The sequence below is a fragment of the Xiphophorus couchianus genome, chromosome 5 (genome assembly GCF_001444195.1).
Source record: "Xiphophorus couchianus chromosome 5, X_couchianus-1.0, whole genome shotgun sequence".
NCBI classification, from domain to species: Eukaryota; Metazoa; Chordata; class Actinopteri; order Cyprinodontiformes; family Poeciliidae; genus Xiphophorus; species Xiphophorus couchianus.
In genome coordinates this window covers 9,876,080-9,894,775 of record NC_040232.1, presented here as the reverse complement: position 1 = coordinate 9,894,775, position 18,696 = coordinate 9,876,080, and the positions used below count along the sequence as shown (strand labels likewise).

The following is an 18,696-nucleotide window of genomic DNA, read 5'->3' as shown; positions in this document are numbered from 1 at the left end:
TATATATTCTTTTCCCAAACTATAGTGCTGCCCTCTGATGGTGAGTTTAATTATCTGCTGATAAAATAGTATCTTCCAAAAATACTTATATATTTAAGATTATTTAACAATGACTTCAACACCAAAAAGTTACAAAAAATTTATTTAACCAAAACAATATTTTTGAAAACATGGTTTAAACAAGGAAAACATTAAAACAAGCACTCGGCAAAGACATGTTGAAAATAAAAAATGCCTTTTGAACTTGACTACATTTATGTTGGGAGGGCTATATTTAAACAAATACGGATTTTTCTTCATTTCCTCCTTTCTGCCAACAATACAGCAACAATAGTAGTCATAAAAACAGTCTTCACTGGTTGCAGCCTGCAAACTCATCTGGACTGTTCAACTGCAAAGACAGAAACAGAGACATTAGAAAATGAAAAGCTACAACAGAAAAGTCTAATGTCTCTGTAATTCTCACTTTTTAACACGTTAACCACTAAAGATTCATACATTCCAATGTCTGAATAGCAAACACTGCTTTAGCAAGCACCAGTGAAAGACTACTGACTTGGAAAGTGTGCGTGCTTTGCAGTAATATTGGCATTCATTGAATTTTCCACATTTTCTCATGTTAAAACAGAAAACTCAGTGAAATAAAAATCTAAATTATAGCATGCCTTTGTGTTTAGACGCTACAGTAATACTTTACACAGGTTTGCTTCTAGTATCGCCCTACATTTACCTCAACCCATCAGCTCTAAACAACTTCCCAATCCCTAAACTCCCCACAGAATGATGCTGCCTCCATCTACAGTGTTTTGCATATGTGCTCCAAAAACTCAATTTTGAATTCATTCAACCAAATTGTTTCACTGGTGGTAAACTGCATTCTACCTTTCAGATGTTTTACTTGTAAAATAAATTTGAAACTCATTTTCAAAATCATTTTCTTTCCACTTCTCAGTTATGCAGTATTTTGTGTTGGACTGTCACCAAATCCAAAAATATACATTAACGTTTGAGGCAGTAATGTGACAAAATTAGAAACAAGCTCATTTAAAGTGTGAATACTTTTTCAAAGCACTGTAATATGTCTGAACATAAATGTTCCCAAAATGTAAGGTTTCGATTATCAGAGCACATGTGTTCAGATACTGGTACCGGACGTGAAGCTCCTTTAACCCATGACCTGCCACATGCCAACCTTGGAAACTTACTGTAGGAGGAGATGTCGATCTCGTCTGGCAGCTCAGCTACGTTGACCTCGAAGCGGTCCTGGACTTCATTCAGGGTCTTAGCGTCAGTCTCATCTGAAACAAAGGTGATGGCCAGGCCTTTGGTTCCAAACCTGCCTGCACGGGCCACCTGATGTAAAACAAAATTTAATAAATAATGACTTAAAAGACAAGAAGCATCAGGTAAACATAAACAAGCATACTTGATTCCTGATTCCACATTTTTACCAATCCACACAAATTAAAACCATACCAAAGACCAAATCTTGTAGATCTGAACCTACTCTGTGGAGGTATGTGTCAGAATCCTCGGGCATGTCGTAGTTGAAGACTATGTTGACTCTCTCGATGTCCATTCCTCGGCCAAACAGGTTAGTGGCAACCAGAATCCGCCTCTGGAAGTCTTTAAACTGCTGGTACCGGGATAACCTGGAGAGGGTCAGGAAAGTTTTCAGAAACCTCAAAAAATGATTCCTTTACATCCAAGTACTGTGAGAAAAGCCACTTGTTGTTCAAGGCAAAGCTGGTATAGATACTGTATAAAATATAGATATAGAATTTTATAATCACAATTTTTAACAAAATTCTAGGGATGCAACAATAAATGTTTTTACTTCCGATACCGATACAGATATCTGAGGGTTAGCATCAGCAGATCCTGATCTGATGCAGGAAAAGATATCTGGACTAAATTAAAACATTTCATTTTTTAAACACAGAGATAAACGTACTAAATTAATAATGTATCTGATAATTCTGCAGCAGCACAGCACACTTAAATCTACCAGTACCTTCACACGCTTGGTCAAACATGTAAAAACAACCCAGCTTTAATTTGTTCAGTCAGAGCAATAAAGAGTGCAACAGCCAATGTAAAATAAATAGTACACTGAAACTGACAACAGGTTTTGTCCGGTTTTTTTACATGGTCAAACATGTAAAAATAAATGAAATGAAATTATGAATTCTAAATATAATGCAAAATAAATAACGCATGACATCACTCAGAGCGGAAAGCATAGGATTAAACAAAATAGATCTGAATTTGTGAATTAAGCACTCTTTCACCGATAACCGAACTACATTTTTTTTTCAATATTGGGACACAGATATTAATATTGGTATATCTCTGCAAAATACCCAAACACTAGAAGGTGAGCGATGCATCACATGGCAACCCTCTGATGAAATCAGCTCCTACCTCTCCTCCTGTCCCATCCCCCGGTGGATTGCTATAGCAGGGAAGTTCTGCTCCACCAGCAGCTGAGACAGGGCAACGCAACGATTCACAGACTTCACAAAGATCACCACCTATCATGAGCCGAAGGAAAATGTGAAGTTCTAACCATTTATTAAGATAAAAGTAAAATCAAGAGGGGTAGAAGAGGCATCAGGTGTACCTGGTTGAACTCAAGCACATCGAGAAGGTCAAACAGCTTCCTGTTCTTCTCGCTGTCCTTCAGCTTGCAGTAGTACTGCTGTAAGCCATGCAGTGTCAGTTTAGTCTCATCGTCCACAAATACTTCCATGGGCTGTGAGCAAAGGAAGGGAACAAATGAGTAAAATTAGCTGCATCAACACATTTATGAGTTATTTTAGAAATGTAAAGCACAAAGAGAGAAGCTAAAAGCTCTTCCTGGTTGCTCTCTGTGTCTGTTCTTATGCACATCAGCGCAGCCATGTGACCGCTGCATATGGCCAGAACTGCTGAGGAGGTTCACCTTGTCCCCCTGAAATGGACACTTACGACACCAACAGCCACAGGTGGGCAAAGCTACGGGGGCTTTACTGCGAGCAACGCATTACACTCATCACAAACAGTAAGACGCATGTATTATAGGTGGGCTAACCTGCACCTGAAGGCAGGGTAATGTAGCTTTAAGATACAATAAAAAAGATTATTTCCTCAAAAATAACAACCAACAGGCAACAAAAGCAACAAAGATACACACTCAATAAAAAAGATGTCCTTGGCATCTTGAAGACATGTTTAACTAATTTTCTAAACAAATACTGTAATATCCAGTGGAAATTTGTATCATAGGTTCTCAAACATTAAATTTAAATCAACAACTTTCAGCCTGTTTTATTATTGGTCATTTCTTAATAAAAACAGAGCTACAAATAGTAGTTCAAATTTTATTTTGTACACTTTGTCCTAGCTACATACATTTTCATTTGTTATACAGATTTTATGCAAGTGATTTTGACTTTTTGGCAAGATAAAATACTTTTGACTTGCCAAAATGTGATATTGCCAAAAAATAAATAAAAATCACCACCTCTTTCTTTCCAAAAGATTTTTAAGGCAAAAAAAAAAAATCACAATTCCATTATTTTAGGAAGGTAGTGATTTACAAATGCAGACCGAAATAACTCCTTTTATGTTTATTATTTTTGCTAGGGTATATATTGCAAATGTATCATCATCACAATATCAGTGTGTGCAATATTCATATTGCAATAGATTGCTTAGAGCACAACAGTTGTTGGCTAATATATTTTATAATAATATGGATCAAAAAAGCAAATAAATAATAAACCACCAGACTTAAATCCTATGGTAGATCTATGAAATGAGGTAAAAATAAGACAACCAAGAGGATCCACACATTTTTACCAGGGTTGTCTCATCACGCCAACTTGTCTCATCCATACATGAATCTGCTCAGTGATAACTTACATCCTGCATGAACTTGCGGCAGACGGGGCGGATCTCCTTGCTTAGCGTTGCGCTGAACATCATAACTTGTTTCTCATGAGGTGTCAGTCTGAAGATCTCCTGCACATCACGCCTCATGTCTGAAGGACAAAAATATCCAAAAAGTATTTAATATTTGCTATTTTTTAACAGATTCTTTATGTACACAAGTAGCTAAACCGTGAACAATCATGACATGTCAGTAATTTGTCTTCTTTCTTTTGCGTCCAGTTGACTATCCTCTAACTCACCCAGCTGCTCCAGCATCTTATCGCACTCGTCGAGCACAAAGTGTTTGATGTTCTTCACACTCAGAGTCTTGTTACGAATGAGGGCCAGCGTACGACCTGGAGTTCCTACAACGATGTGAGGGCAGTTCTTCTTCAGGACGTCCTCGTCCTTCTTGATGGCCAGGCCGCCAAAGAACACAGACACCTTGACGTTGGGCATGTACTTGGAGAAGCGCTCGTACTCTTTGCTAATCTGGAAGGCCAATTCCCGTATGTGGCACATCACAAGAACAGACACCTGGTACAAACAAAAAGAGAATCGTCATGGTAGAGCCATTGGTTCTTTATATTTCTACTAAAACCTGATGCTATTGAAGCTGCTGTTTTGGAAAAAGCAGCTTGTTAACATTACCTAGAAGATCTATAAAGGAACATATTGTTGACTGACTTCAAGCCTTTTATTCATTTTCACTTCATCACATCTTTTCAAAAACTTCAGACTTGACAAGAAATATGATTTTTTTTTCTGTATTTTTTAAAAAAAACTTTGCAATATTTTTATGCCCTTTTTTGTCAAAAAGAACAAAAATGTTGTGAAGGGAAAACTACAAAATATACAACATTTTCCAAAAATAAACAGTAATGTGGTATATTTAAAACCTTGAATATTTCAAACATCAAGAACAACATTGATTTTGGTGCATTATTATTTTTTGGAGAATTCAGAGCTGGAAGAAAAAAGCAATACTTTTTACCTCCAAGTCCCAAAATGTACTTACTCTTATCAAAGTGTAATAAAAATTCTATATTTTCTTTTATTTTTTCCCTTTTACTGCATCAAATCATTTCAACAACAGGTCTAGACAGATATAGACATAAATATAGAGCCAGTTTTCTTAGGCTCTTGTGGATTGAATTGTACATTATGGGACTGGAGAGAAAAGTGGAAAACATGCAGCAAACAGTCCACAAATATAGTCACCCATCGCTCCAGTCTTTCATTTTCCTTTTTTAATCTTTTCTATGTTTTTATGCCCTTTCTGTCATGTATATTACTTTGAACTACTTGTTGCTGAAATATGCTATGAAAATACATTTGTCCTTTTGGCCAAAGTTTCATTTAATTAACTTCTAAGCCAATTAAAATGTTGATAATTTAGAAAACCAATAAGCAGAAATTCCAGCTAGAGAAACAAAGATGCTTCAAGGGTTGAGAGTGTTTTAATGATCAACTCACCTGGCCATCCACAGGTTCAATCTGCTGCAATGTGGCTAACACAAACACAGCCGTCTTTCCCATACCAGACTTTGCCTGGCAGAGAATATCCATACCAAGAATAGCTTGAGGAATGCACTCATGTTGAACTACAAATGAAAAAAATGGCAAATAATTAATAATAAGAAAGATCTTCAGACATCACATAGATCAAATAAAGATCTAAATAGCTGCCTAAACTACAATCAAAATGCCCTTACGAATCAAAATTCTAACCAATATTTACAATTAATTTAGTCAGTAACATTTTATTTGAGGTTTTAAATGCGAGTTACTAGGCCTGTCGCGATAAACGATAAATCGATTAATCGTACGATAAATTAAAACTATCGACGTCATTTCAATTATTGGCATTATCGTCTCTTCGTCTCTTCCGGCCTTTTTCTCTTTCTGTTGATGACACCGAATGAAAAAAGGCTCAACTCCGGTGCTCTCCACTGACTCCCCCTTCCTCATTTTACTTAGTGTAAAGTCCAGCGCACACGACGATCTATTGTCGGCCCATTTTCAAAACCTGACAGACCACACATTAGCCGACAGAAATCCTAGGTATAACGGTTCGATCGGGTTCGGTCCTGCCGTGTGGTGTCCAACAATGGGCACAAAATAATGGCTACAAGTCCAGTGAACTAATTTAAAAACCAGGCATTAATCAATGCTTTACTACAATCTACCTGCAATGCATGTGGCTAGTGTCAGCGTAAAGTCCTGACTGAATGAAAATCATTATAACCTATTTACGTCACGTTAACGAAGAACAGCTGAAAAGTTACCGGGTTTATCAACTGCGGTAGCAATTGCGCTCCAGCTCCTCCTCTTGTCATTTCTATATTCTTTGCATGTTGAATAAACATTAATGTTGTTTCCACGTATCATCTCCAATGTCCGCTGGGCTTCGGGTTGCGCCGTTTCAGCTGTTTGGGATTCCCGACGTAATTTCCCCTCAGAAAGTGCGGAGGAGAATCCGCGCTTTCTGATTGGCTACCTGTCACATTCAACAGGCTGTGTTAAGAGCCCAGTCGGGGAAAACCCGGATTTGGATCGGAGCAGCAACAACGATCTACCATAACACACCACACAATCTTAGAAAGTCCAACGTTCTAAGATTGTCATAAGGGGAAAAATAGGAGCAAAAAATCATGTAGTGTGAACTATTGCATCAGGTAGTCGATGTGCCCGTTTTCTCTATTTAAATCTAATTATTACTGAAGGGCAACATAATATACAGATTTCATAATCTGCACTCTTTTGGTTGAATGCAGTATTTATTTACACTTTGGCTTTATGTTGTTTAGTTTTTATCAAGTACATTTTTTGTTAATGGAGACTGAGAATCCATTTTGTTTTTGGTTGTTTTGTTTATTTTGTTTATCAGTTCCAGTGTTTAGTGTTCTTTTGAAAATAAAGTGTATCTATCTTTGGCAGGAAATCACATGCATTATTACGTCATTTCCATTAAATCAGTGTAAAAAGATCTTCAGACAATATTATCGTTTATCGCAATAATTTTTTGAGACAATTAATCGCTCAGCAAAATTTGCTATCGTGACAGGCCTAAGAGTTACCTTCTGAAGGATGCTCAAAACCGCAGTCAACAATGGCGCGGAGCAGCTCTGGTTTAAGGAGGAAGTCTCTGAAGCCCGAGCTGTGAATGGATACATAGGAACCTTTCACCTCCTTCTTGTTGACAGGGGTGCCGCTTTCTGGGAGTCCCTGGGGCTCATCGTCCTCCTCATAGTCCAGAAGTTCATTATCAACGTCATTCTCTGCCATCTGGATCACAATTGGGTGGGGGGAACGGGGAAAACTAAATGCACATGTTTGTGTTTTTTTGTTACAGTAATTGTTCACAAGAAGAAACTCTCAAGGAACCTCATGAAAAAAGGCCACAGCAGCATAGATGGCATCTGAATTAACAATAAAGCATCTTGAACAATAAACAATGAATAATTAGATGTTTCAACATAACGCCTGACACCATGTTTGGAGGAAACCAATCTAAAAATCTACAACCTAAAACCAACTATCAAACACAGAGGTGGAGCGGTGATGATTTCTGCTTTTTGTGAAGCCATAAAAAGCAGAAACGAACAGTCACTGATTCAGTTGGGGACTTCACTGTAGACCAGTGAGTAAAACGTGATGCCATCTGTTCAACAGCTGAAGTTACGATCCAATGCAGAGAGCAAACTCTACGGGAAAGAAAAGGCATAGCGATGCTCAAACCAAACTTTATACCCGAGATGATTTAAATGAGATAATTGGGGATGTGCTGTGGTGGCGCAGAGGTTAAGCACAACCCACATAAGGAGGCCTTAGTCCTCTACGCGGCTGTCGCAGGCTTGATTCCCGGCCTGGCGACCTTTGCCACATGTCTTCCCCCTTCTCTCATTACCAATTAGTCAATTAACTATCAAATAAAGGCCACTAGAGCCAATAAAACCTTTAAAAAAAATGAGATAATTGACCTTCACATAAAGAGAGCTTACACAAGTTCTGGCAAACCTCAACAAACTTTGAGTATTTTCAATAAGAGAAGTCTAAGTTTTCTCTACGGCAATGTGAGAGATGTTACTGCTGCTAATTTGGCTGTAGATCTATATCAGCTGAGCATTTAGTTTACTTTGTAAAATGTTTTTACTATCTAGAGTATAAAACAATGAGAAATAAGATTACTGACAGTATAAGATTACCAGATATTAAAGTGAATAATATCTTTTCATCTGGGACCTGGATGAGATATATTAATCACAAAGTTAAGTTATTGACTAAATTAATTAATCAGAATTCATTAGAAAAGGGTGATACATTTTAGGAATTTGACCGGGGCCCAATTGTAATTGCCAAACAACCGGGTCAGAGCATCTTCAAAGCTGCAGCCTTTGTGTGGTGTTGTTGGTCTGTTGTGGTCAGTTGTCTATAAGTGGTCCAAGGAAGGAACAGCTGTGAATTGACAATAAGGTCATGGGTAACTAACGTCCACTGACCCACATGGAAAGTGAACGTCCAGATGAACTACTGCAGAACAAGTTTCTGAGAAAGTTAATGCCTTTCTGAAGTAAATAGTGTCTGGTTTCACAGTGCATTGCATTTTATCCTGTATGATGTTGCATCGCCGTAGATCAATCTGTGTAGAAAGAGTTTTCTTTTGATGGCTATGGACTTTTTATTTTTTTTGCTGGTTAATGCTCTCTGTCACAAACAAAGGTATTTCAGGAATGGTTTCAAAATTCCCCCACAAAATTCCCCAGATCTCAAACTAATTGAACATCTGTTCGATGTGCGGGGAAACACCAATCCAACCCAGGTAGGCCCTACTTCAAAAACAGAACATTAAAAAGGATCTGGTGCTAAAATCTTGGCGTCCTGGTTTCCCCAATGGGTCTAATGAAGGCAAAGCCGCAACGGGTCAGCATCTTTGACCAGGATAGTAACACAATGCCTGTTCGCCGTGACGTATTAAATATTAGAATGGGTTTGACGATGCATTTTGATGCTGTTATAGATGCTAAGTTTCAGTGACATTATGTTGGTTGCAAGTTAGCTAGGCTAACGTTAGCAGGCCCCGGCTTACCAAAGATAAATAAATAAATATTGAGAGGAAAACAACGAGAATGCTCTTTCTGTTTGTTCACAATTAACCAGTTGTTTTGACTTTTATGTGTTTTACTATACACCGGGCTTAAAGCTTTGTAGAGTGCTGGACGCGCTGACCTGAGCTAACGGACACATACAAAAACAATGAAGTCTTTCTCCTTCATTCATACAAACTGGTTAGCATGCTTAGCAGAGACGAGTATTGTGCATGGGATTTAGGTTCACAGCCATACAAGATCCATTTCAATTCGACATGTTTTAGAAATAAAGCTCCTCGCCATGACTTCACCTAAACACAAACGGTTACCCCCAATTTACAACGGTCTGATATTGATGCGCCAAACATGTCAGTTAGCAAAGCAAATGTTACACCTGAAATGTCTCCAATGCAATTGGAAAATAAAATAAATATTCCTCTGCAGGTTGGAGTTTACGCACAATTAGACGTCCACAAATGCGTTACGAAAAGTGAAAACATATGTTACCTTAAGTCTGTCCTCCGCTGCTGTTATTTAGGGTCAACTACCGCGCCAGCTAACCGCTATTCACCGGAGAGCAGACTGGACACACGAAGATGCTGCGTTCGCGAACACCTCCGAAATTCGGAATGGAGTCGATAGAGGGCGCTATAGTATGGAGTACTGTGAAAGATGATATATACTGCTCAAAAAAATAAAGGGAACACTTTAAGTGTTAAACACCTGCTTAAGTGTTCCCTTTATTTTTTTGAGCAGTGTATTTTCATCATTAATCATAACATAACCTTTTAGACAATGCTGTAATTGACGCCTTTTTAACACTTGTTAAACTTTACATTTACACGCTTAGCACAGCAGCACTTTCCACAGCTAGTAAAGTTTTCTTTGCAAAGAGCCATTTTGGTAAGTTCTTTTTTCCTTTGCTTGAAATAGCATGCCCAAAGCTAGTTAAATTTTTCTCAGACATTACAAACTATATTTATATATTCTCAGTATCAAAATAAAGCTAACACTCTGGAGATTTCACCAGGTATACCAGCATCACAGTGAATTGTTTCAGAGATAATGTGAATGGGTCATAAAAAGAATATGTAGATTTTTTTCTCACCTAAAATTTTTCTGCATTATACAATACATAAATATTTTTAAAATATCACGAATAAAGCTATAAACCTTTGAAACCCCTTAATCCAATGGCACCGTTTAATTTATTCAGTGTTCTGTTCTGGTCAATACGTGTAAACCTTTATACATAAATAATCCGTAATTTTGGTTTTATTAAAATGACTTTTAAGAAAATGTTAGTATTTTTAAAAAAGTGTTTGTTGGTATTTTTTTTAAGTGTTTGCTGACTGCGTATCGTGTGAAAATAACATAAAATAACATAAAATATAAAAGTATTTTTACATTTAATGTTCCTTTGAGTTGTACATCCCAACGGCATCACCTAGTACAGGGGTGGTCAATCCTGGTCCTCGAGGGCCGGTGTCCTGCAACTCTTAGTTGTCTCTCTGGTCCAACACACTTGAATCCAACAGCTGAATCACCTCCTAAGTTCTCCAGAGTCCTGCTAATGACCTCATTATTTGACTCAGGTGTGTTGAAGTAGAGACACATCTAAAAGTTGCAGGAGACCGGGCCTCGAGGCCTGGAGTTGCCCACCCATGACCTAGTAGTTAATTATCAGAAAATGTAAAACATTGAAGATAAATACTCAAGAGAAATGATAGAGGAGAAGAAAATAAGACTAATAAGGATTATTTAGCCCCTCCTGGACGTCAGCTCACGAGTTCTCACGGGATGTCAACACCAGAATAAAACCTGTATGATTCTACATTGTGTGTAAATCCTTGAGGGTGCTACAGTGTGTAATAGAAGTGACCAGAACAGACTCATATTGTGCTAACTGCATTTTGTTGTTTTTTGAAAAGTGGCTACATAAAGCAGGACAGGGAATGGTCATGCTTAGTTGGTTTGCAGTTGTGTCCTTTTTTTGGAGGCGATGTGCTTAAATCAGTCTGACCCTGCTTTGAACTTCTACACAAGATTTCCCCCGACCTGTCTGCTGTGTTTGTCTCTAACAAACGTCTGAGGTCTTCACAAAACAACTGGATCTATTCTGAAATTAAATCACACAGTAAGTGACTCTATTACGAATTACGCTAGTTGTGCTGCATTTCGTTTTTGAGAATCAGGGTGGAGGGGAAATATGAATGGCACACTTTTAGATTGTTTTGTAAAGAAAAATTAGACAATTGTTAATTATTTTTATTCCACTTGCCAATAGTGTTGAATTTTCACACTAAATCTACATAAATGTATTGTAATATTATAAAAAAAAATTTTTTAATCCTATCCAACAGAGCCCTCCACATGGAAGTAAGCATGAGAAAGTGCAGTATCACGTTTGTCCCTTTGGTGGCAATGCAATATTGGCAGACCTGGCATGGCATCAGTATGGGAAGCTTATGAAATGAACTTATAAACAATATTTAAAAAAAATAAAACAACTGTCTGTGGTCAATTCTTATTGATCACAGACAGTGATTATACTGGGCTTTAGCATGTAATCAGTAACAAGGGAAAAGGATTAAAGTATAAAGTTGTTGCAAAGTAGGTAATATAAAAATTATGGGTTTAAGTTTAAGAGAAGGAAATGTTCCCAGGAAGAACGTAATCACAAAGATCAGAACAGGGAAGCAGAAACTGCACAAAGACGGAAAGTCTTAATGCAAAACAGGTGTAATGATTAACTAACAAGAGACTGCAGAACAGGCCAAGAAAATAAAAAGACCCAACATGCAGTCAAGTTAAAAAATAAAAGTCCAGTCTATTTTAAAGAACAGGACAGAGATATTTCTTTATTTAAAGACCTTTCTGTAGATAGATAGATAGATAGATAGATAGATAGATAGATAGATAGATAGATAGATAGATAGATAATTAATTATTGGGATGCATTACCCACGTAAATCCGTTTTCCCTGACAGCGTAGCGCCACCTGCGGAGCCCACCTTCCCGCAGAATAAAACTCCACATGGATTGGCTCTTTTCTCTGTAATTTTCCAGCATTCCCGCAAAATGGCCTCAGCCATTTGGTTAGCGAGACGTCAGTCAGACGTCTTTACGCGCTCTGATTGGTGCGCCCCACCTCTCTGTGAGTCGGAGCCGCAGAACGCCAGCCATTCTGCGTGAGTCACCGTGTGATTGATGCGGGCCGGTGTGTTATAACCACATCCCTGTTAAGTCGTTGGCCGCATCACACGGCTGTCATGCTTATTTTAAAGGTGGCCTGTGGAAACATTCCGACCAGCTAACGCGCCTCGGACTACCCTGGCCTCCGCGTCGCGTGCACGGAGCTCTCGCGACCAGCTGTGCGTCGCGGCGCTGCCTCTTGGATGAGCGACGGCAGGAGGATGGCACTGCGTTGGACCGTCGGTCTGTGTTCGTCCTCTGTGTTTTATTAGGGGCTTAATTAGCTCATAACTAACGTTTACGGCCGACTGGCGTGGAAGCGACGCTAAACGCGTCCGCCGTGATTATGGAAACTGAGTCCAGGTAAGCGTTTGCGATTTTTTTATTTATTTATTTATTTATTTTTTAAGGTTTTATTTTTCAGAGGAAATGTCAAGGAGGCCCGCAACCTCTAAATTCAAAACAGACGGAACTAAATTCAGATTGGTGACTCATTTCGGCCTGTGTTTATTCCTGGTTCTGTCTGCTCCATTTATCTCAGAGAAACATGTCATTGTTGCAGCATGCCAACAGGGATGCGGCCCATTCATTTGCTCATAAACCGTATTTCTTAACGCAGTGTGTGTGGCTATGTTGACACAGCTTTGATAACGTTCCGTCATCATTTCATGTGTTACACAATCGTGTTATTGTTGTTGTTGTTATTAGAAACTGGGGATTTTCGGATCCACGAAGTAGCCATGATGGGTCTGTCATTTTAACCACAGATGTGGATCCAGCCGTATTATGATTCAGCTGCAGGGCATTCACGCAGGCCCATCGGTCTCAGCACACAGCATTAGACCGGGATAACGAGTTGTCGTGTCCAAACAGATTTGTCAATAAGATTACTGGCTCTTAAGTTTAAACCCAAAGCACGAGTCATGCTCAGCTCTCATAGTGGCGAAGATCACCCTAATAAGCATCTAACCATGAAAACTGATACAATTTCCAGTCTTTTTATCTAAGTACATTTATTTGGTACTTCTAAACAGAAATTATGCTACTTTAACAGCTTAAAATGCTCATAAAAACACCAATAAGGCATAAGATTATGACTATCTGCCTAGTAGTGTATTAGTTCTCCTTTTTCGTACAAACGCAGCCCTGATCTGTTGAGACACAGACTCCACTAGACCCTTGAAGGTATCATTGAAGGTCTGGGTGCAAGTTGTGTGCAGTAGATTCTGTAAATCCTGTAAGTTTATGAGATGACACTTATGTGGATCACAGTTGTTTACCACATCCTGGATGCTTAATTGGTTTGAGATCAGTGTAGTGTTGAGGCCAAGTCAGAATATGTTACTCCCCCCACATCATTCTTGAACATTTTTGCTTGGTGGTGTGGCAACACCAGTCAAACATCGCTCCCTAGATGCATCTTGGAGGCTTGGTGCACCACTTACCTTGTTACCAGTTCACCATTGTTCCTCCCTCGGACAAAATAATAAATACGGTCCAGATCCACAAGAGCTGTTGCTTTGGACATGCTCTGACCGAGTTGCAATCACTCATTTCTTATCAAACTCATGCAAATCCTTTTGGTCTTCCATTTTTCCATTTCTGACTCGTGAGATTTTTTCACTTCCTGTCAGAAATCTCCAAATCACAAACATGTGCCACCATGAAGAGATAATCTAGGATTCATTTCACCCATAAATAAGTTACATTTAGCCAGTTGTTTAAGTGTGGTGACTCAACCGAGATAAACATAAATCCGTTTTTCCGAGATAAATATAAATTCATTTTGCTCATCTGGTTTGTCCTTTCATGTTATAAATTTAATTATTAGGACACAAAACGTTAAATTCATGTAACAATTTTTTCAGCAACAATTTACTTGACAATTTCTAATTATTACTAATTTAACATACCCATTCATAACATACAGCTCCCCTGAAATATGTTTATACTTTACCTACTGGTAGAATATAAAGGAAGGTCAAAGAGAATAGTCACCGACTGAGGCAACGTTTTAAGTTAAACTTTAACTAAAATCTCTTGGAATAATTTCTTACCTCAAAAAGCAGATCATATTGTTTGAGTTTAACCAGTATTGAATATTAACTGGAAGTTCACAACAAATATTATGACAGTTCTTCATTATTGTGATGACAACAAAATATTTGCTATATATTGTGCAGTTCTGACATAAGTAGACAAATTAAATTGTAATTATTAAGAAGATTTTGCTCATGTAGTTTAAGCTTCAAAAAACAGTTAACATAAAGTCAATATGCATAATGTAAATAATGTTAATGTTTAGGATTACACTTTGAAGTTACTTTTTTTTTTTTACAGTGCTTAACAAGCTGAAGGAACTTGTGTGTTTTATAAACACTCTCCCTTATCTAAGTATTTTATAACTCATTATTTGCAAATTAAAGTTCTTAAAAAATCAGGAATAATTGCTATTTTGACCCTTAACAGGTGGATTCTTTAGATATGCTAGACTTCAGAGATAAATAGAACAGTAGTGATCTAAACTGGGAGCCAGAAAGTCAAATCACTCACATTTATTGATCTATTCCAAACACATATAATTTTAACTATGCATGTGTAATAAAAGGTGGGGAAGGGATTTTTCTTAGGGCTATGATGCTGGAGGATTAGAAGTATATCTGACTTGTCAAAAAATGAAAGAGCTTCCTCAAGCACTTAACGTTTTTAGGAAGGGAAGTTATTCAATGATTTCATGATCTCTGTCATTTTTAAATAAGACCTTTTATGCAGCATTTTGCATCAACACTAAGGTCACGATAGCTCTGTAAAACTTTAAGGCTTATATGTATAATCGACTTTCAGTGCAAAAGTTACACATTTCATCAAGAAAAGCAGGTATCAGATTCTCACTTTATATGGTGACCTTCTTTTTGAGTAGTGATGATTCAAAAACCTCTGCTTTATCAGAATCCACGATCACGCATGAACAAAACAAAACCATGCCACGCAACCACACTCCAGCTTCCCCTCTACTGCTGTACTATCTGTGTTAGAGGGATGTGCTTATCTGAACAGAACCAGGCGTAACGTCTACATACATTTGTCTTCCTGCTGCTGTCCAAGTTCATTATCGTCTGCATCTGTTTTTAGTTTCACTGACAGGAATGTGGTGAGTCTCATATTTGGGTCATAACATTGAAAGACTGATGAGGATGAAGTTTCTGAGGATTAAATCGCAGCTACAACATTATATGATATGTCCAGATAAACAGCAGAGGTAGAGGCAGAAGTATTCATTCCCCATGAATTTTTCCAAATGTACAAGCTGCATCATGTTTTATTGTGATGGAGCAACAAACAGAAAAGTAGAAGGAAAACTATACATATTTATTTTAAAAAATTACTTTAAAAATCTGAAAAGTGTGGTTATAAGTGGAGCACTACGGCTTTGGCCATGTTGCTGCTCAAACATAGAGAGAACACAAGTCAGAACCCTATAGTCTGCCTGTAGACCTGCAGAAAGAGAGAAAACAAAACTTAACCAAGAAACCACCGCAACAAATGACACAATCACACATAATAACAATTGTAACATTACTGTAAAGTAAAAGGTACAAATTAATACAAAATATATTTAGTGTCATTGCTCATGTGATTTTCTAACTGGTCAGTCCTGATTTATGACTGTAGCTTGTGAAAACTGGCAGCTGCTGCTGTGTGTGGAAGACTTTCTGTCAATGTTATAACAGCTGCCTCTGCCTGTGGTCATCAATTAAGCTTTGTTGTTTCTCCTTTAATTAGCTTATTGGTATTATCCAATAGGATTCAAGTTATTGGGGGTCCAATAACTTGAATCCTATTGGATAATACCAATAGGATTCAAGTTATTCAGGATTCTAGTTATTCAGAACAGTTATGCTGTTCTGAAGCATAGAACAGTTTCTTTCCTGATTTCTTTTAGCATTGAATGAACATAAAAAATGTAACTATACATTTAATGGATTAACTTTGTCTCCATTGATTATGAATTCTTGAGTATCAGTGAACAAAAACAAGTAGACTGAACCAACATCATGTTTAGTAGATACATAAAAAACTGTATCATTTCCTGTCTTTGTATTCTGGATCTTCGATAACTAAACTGCCCTCAGATGAACTCATGCTCCAGTGTGTGAAAGTGTCAACTCTTGTCTCTTGAGTTTGCAAACTCTCTAAATTCATTTCTTCAGAATTTTCGCATTGGTTTATTTAAAAAAAAAAAAAAAGCTTTTTGAAATATTTCCCTCCACACATTACAATAAAAATGCTTGCTTTTTGTTTCAACATATCTGCCATTTATTTGATGAAATATTGAATTGTTATTGTGTTTTATTAAGTTAATATTTTGCAGCCTAAATTTACATGAGCAGACTAAAATCACCAGAATCTTTAAATAATAATCAAACCAGTCCTTGACCTGTACTATTGTAAAATTAGTGATGAATGCCATGGGTAAATGTTAGTATAATTAAGTCATATTTTTGTCCTATTTATGTAAAGTCAGGAAGTCGATGCGTGGCTGCTTTGTTGCTGGCCGGCCTGCGTGTGCAGCTCTGCTCTTTGTCTGCTTTGCTGACACATGGAAACAGGCAGCAGCTTGATGACCTGGCTGCTGTAGTAGAAGCATCATCTGTTGGGCTCATTGTTCTCTCAGCCTGTAGGTTTGTTACTGGATCCAACCAAGTGTAAAATCTGCCAGATACGAGGGCATAGATGTGCAAATGGCTACATGTGTTTGTATTGTGCTAATGTTAACTTCTTCATTGATTTTCATTCATTGGATTCAAAGTAGTTTAATATTCTTCTTGGTAAACCTTGCTTCATTGACTAGAAATAAGAGAAATTTCATCAGACCTGTAATGTTGTATGTATACGTTTTCTAAAACGGGTGGAAACAAGCTTTGCTTCTATACAGAAAGTAAAACGTTGTAGCATCATTCATTAAGTTCATCTAAAGTTGACTGGTCTTATCAATCGACTAACAATTAATTATAATGCCGCCATGTCTTTAAAAACTTGAGTTTATTCTTGTGTCAAGAGGGTAGATCATTTTTCCATGATATGAAGGGTTAAATTTTTTCATAATGTTAAATTTAAATAAAGAAGCACATCAGTATATTTTTAACAATTTCTTGAGGTGTGCAATTCCTGCTTTTCTTGCTTCCTTTCAAACATTTTCCACTACTGAATGTTTTGTTTGGTAGTCTTAGAGCCTGCAGCCTCTTCTTGTGAAGCCAAAAACTCTTTGTGTGTGCGTGTGTGTGTGTGTGTGTGTGTGTGTGTGTGTATAGAATAATTTTTCCAGTTCTGATTCATGGTTTCTGTGATGGAAATTCAGTCGCTACAGGTTGTGATAGTTCTTCTGACATAAAAGTTACATCATGTCACAACATTCAATTTCTGGAAAATCATTTAAAAATACAGCTGCATGAAAAGTGTCTCTTTTGATTTGTAGTGCATCAACACAAGAACTTTGCTTTAGATGAACCCCAGAGGGGAAAAAAAATCTGCTGCAGAACGTGAGCGTGTGAAATTGCATAAATCGTAGAGTTGTGCAGGCTGTACTGTTGAAGGGTGTTTAGAGGGTAGCTTGTTGTTGCCAAAAAATGATGCTGGATTATGTCCTTTGGTAATTGATGCACAGATGCCTGAATATTAATAGAACTCTATCAGCACAGAGTCTGATGCATCATTGAGCTGCATATGAAGCATTGATTAGACTGTTTACATCTTGTACCAAAAGTCATGCGAAAAAGAAAGTATACCCACCCTTGTTTGTCCCTCAGTCTGTTTTAACCTTGTTGTTCTGCACAGTGCTGTAGGTTTCATGCATTAACAAAGAATAATAATATTTTCTCCTTTAAAAATAACTGTAAAATACCATTACTGGGGGCAGGAAACGATTATGCTTACTTTTTAGAGTTGATCAGCATGCTATGTCTTGGATTGTTTTGAGTTTTTTTGAGGTTTTATTCTGTGTTCCTTAGATCAGCCTTGTTTCTGTTTTACATTAGTTCTTCTTAGTGTTTCCAGTTATGTTTATTTCTTCTTGCTAGTAAAAATATGATGAGACCCTGATTTATATTTTTAAGTAACTGGACACTAGTAGGAGGATCATTGTATATTTTTCTGCCAGACATGGTGAGGAGGACGGTAAGGCTGGTAAAACTCCTGTGTGGCATCTTAGACTTCTTAATAAAACCAAACGTATACATCTCAAAATTGAGATTAAATAAGATTAAGGCTGAGGGGAAAAAAACTCCAAATGTTGCTTCTTCCAATATTTTTAGAAAAAGAAGGAATATGCTGAAATACATTTCAGTTTTACTGTAAAACTCTGGATGATCTAAAGAGACTGTGGAAATCAGATTCCTCAATCTGAATCATCAATTTTGGAAAATGTTTCTAGGAGAAAACCTTCTTATCCTGGATTGAAGGAAAAATCCATCAACTACAGGGGTTCCACTAATTAAGC

At 37.5% G+C, this 18,696-nt stretch overlaps 2 protein-coding genes across 4 annotated transcripts in view; one reads left to right on the top strand and one right to left on the bottom strand.

Moving 5' to 3' along the window:
• Positions 1-126: 126 nt before the first annotated feature.
• Positions 127-9,662, bottom strand: LOC114145093 (ATP-dependent RNA helicase DDX39A). The gene is made up of 10 exons (XM_028018480.1): positions 9,513-9,662; positions 6,996-7,203; positions 5,392-5,519; positions 4,176-4,452; positions 3,907-4,025; positions 2,624-2,755; positions 2,425-2,534; positions 1,508-1,652; positions 1,206-1,353; positions 127-391 (listed from the first exon to the last, which is right to left on the bottom strand). The coding sequence occupies exons 2-10, from the start codon at positions 7,201-7,203 to the stop codon at positions 375-377; spliced, it is 1,284 nt and encodes a 427-aa protein (XP_027874281.1). The 5' UTR covers positions 9,513-9,662; the 3' UTR covers positions 127-374.
• A 2,506-nt stretch (positions 9,663-12,168) lies between these two features.
• evi5l (ecotropic viral integration site 5 like) overlaps positions 12,169-18,696 on the top strand; it is a 42,534-nt gene continuing 36,006 nt past the window's right edge. For all 3 annotated transcript variants that reach the window (XM_028018255.1, XM_028018254.1, XM_028018253.1), the window contains exon 1: positions 12,169-12,563. The gene's annotated coding sequence lies outside the window, so the exon portion shown is untranslated. The remainder of the gene's footprint in view (positions 12,564-18,696) is intronic.

What these genes read in the sequence shown, in the direction of transcription:
- LOC114145093 (XM_028018480.1), bottom strand. Translation starts at nt 7,203, where the DNA reads ATGGCAGAGAATGACGTTGATAATGAACTTCTGGACTATGAGGAGGAC. An exon ending in TAAGATGCTGGAGCAGCTGG is followed by an intron (nt 4,026 to 4,175) that starts GTGAGTTAGAGG and finishes TTTGTCCTTCAG; the next exon opens with ACATGAGGCGTGATGTGCAG. An exon ending in GGGATGGGACAGGAGGAGAG is followed by an intron (nt 1,653 to 2,424) that starts GTAGGAGCTGAT and finishes GACCCTCTCCAG; the next exon opens with GTTATCCCGGTACCAGCAGT.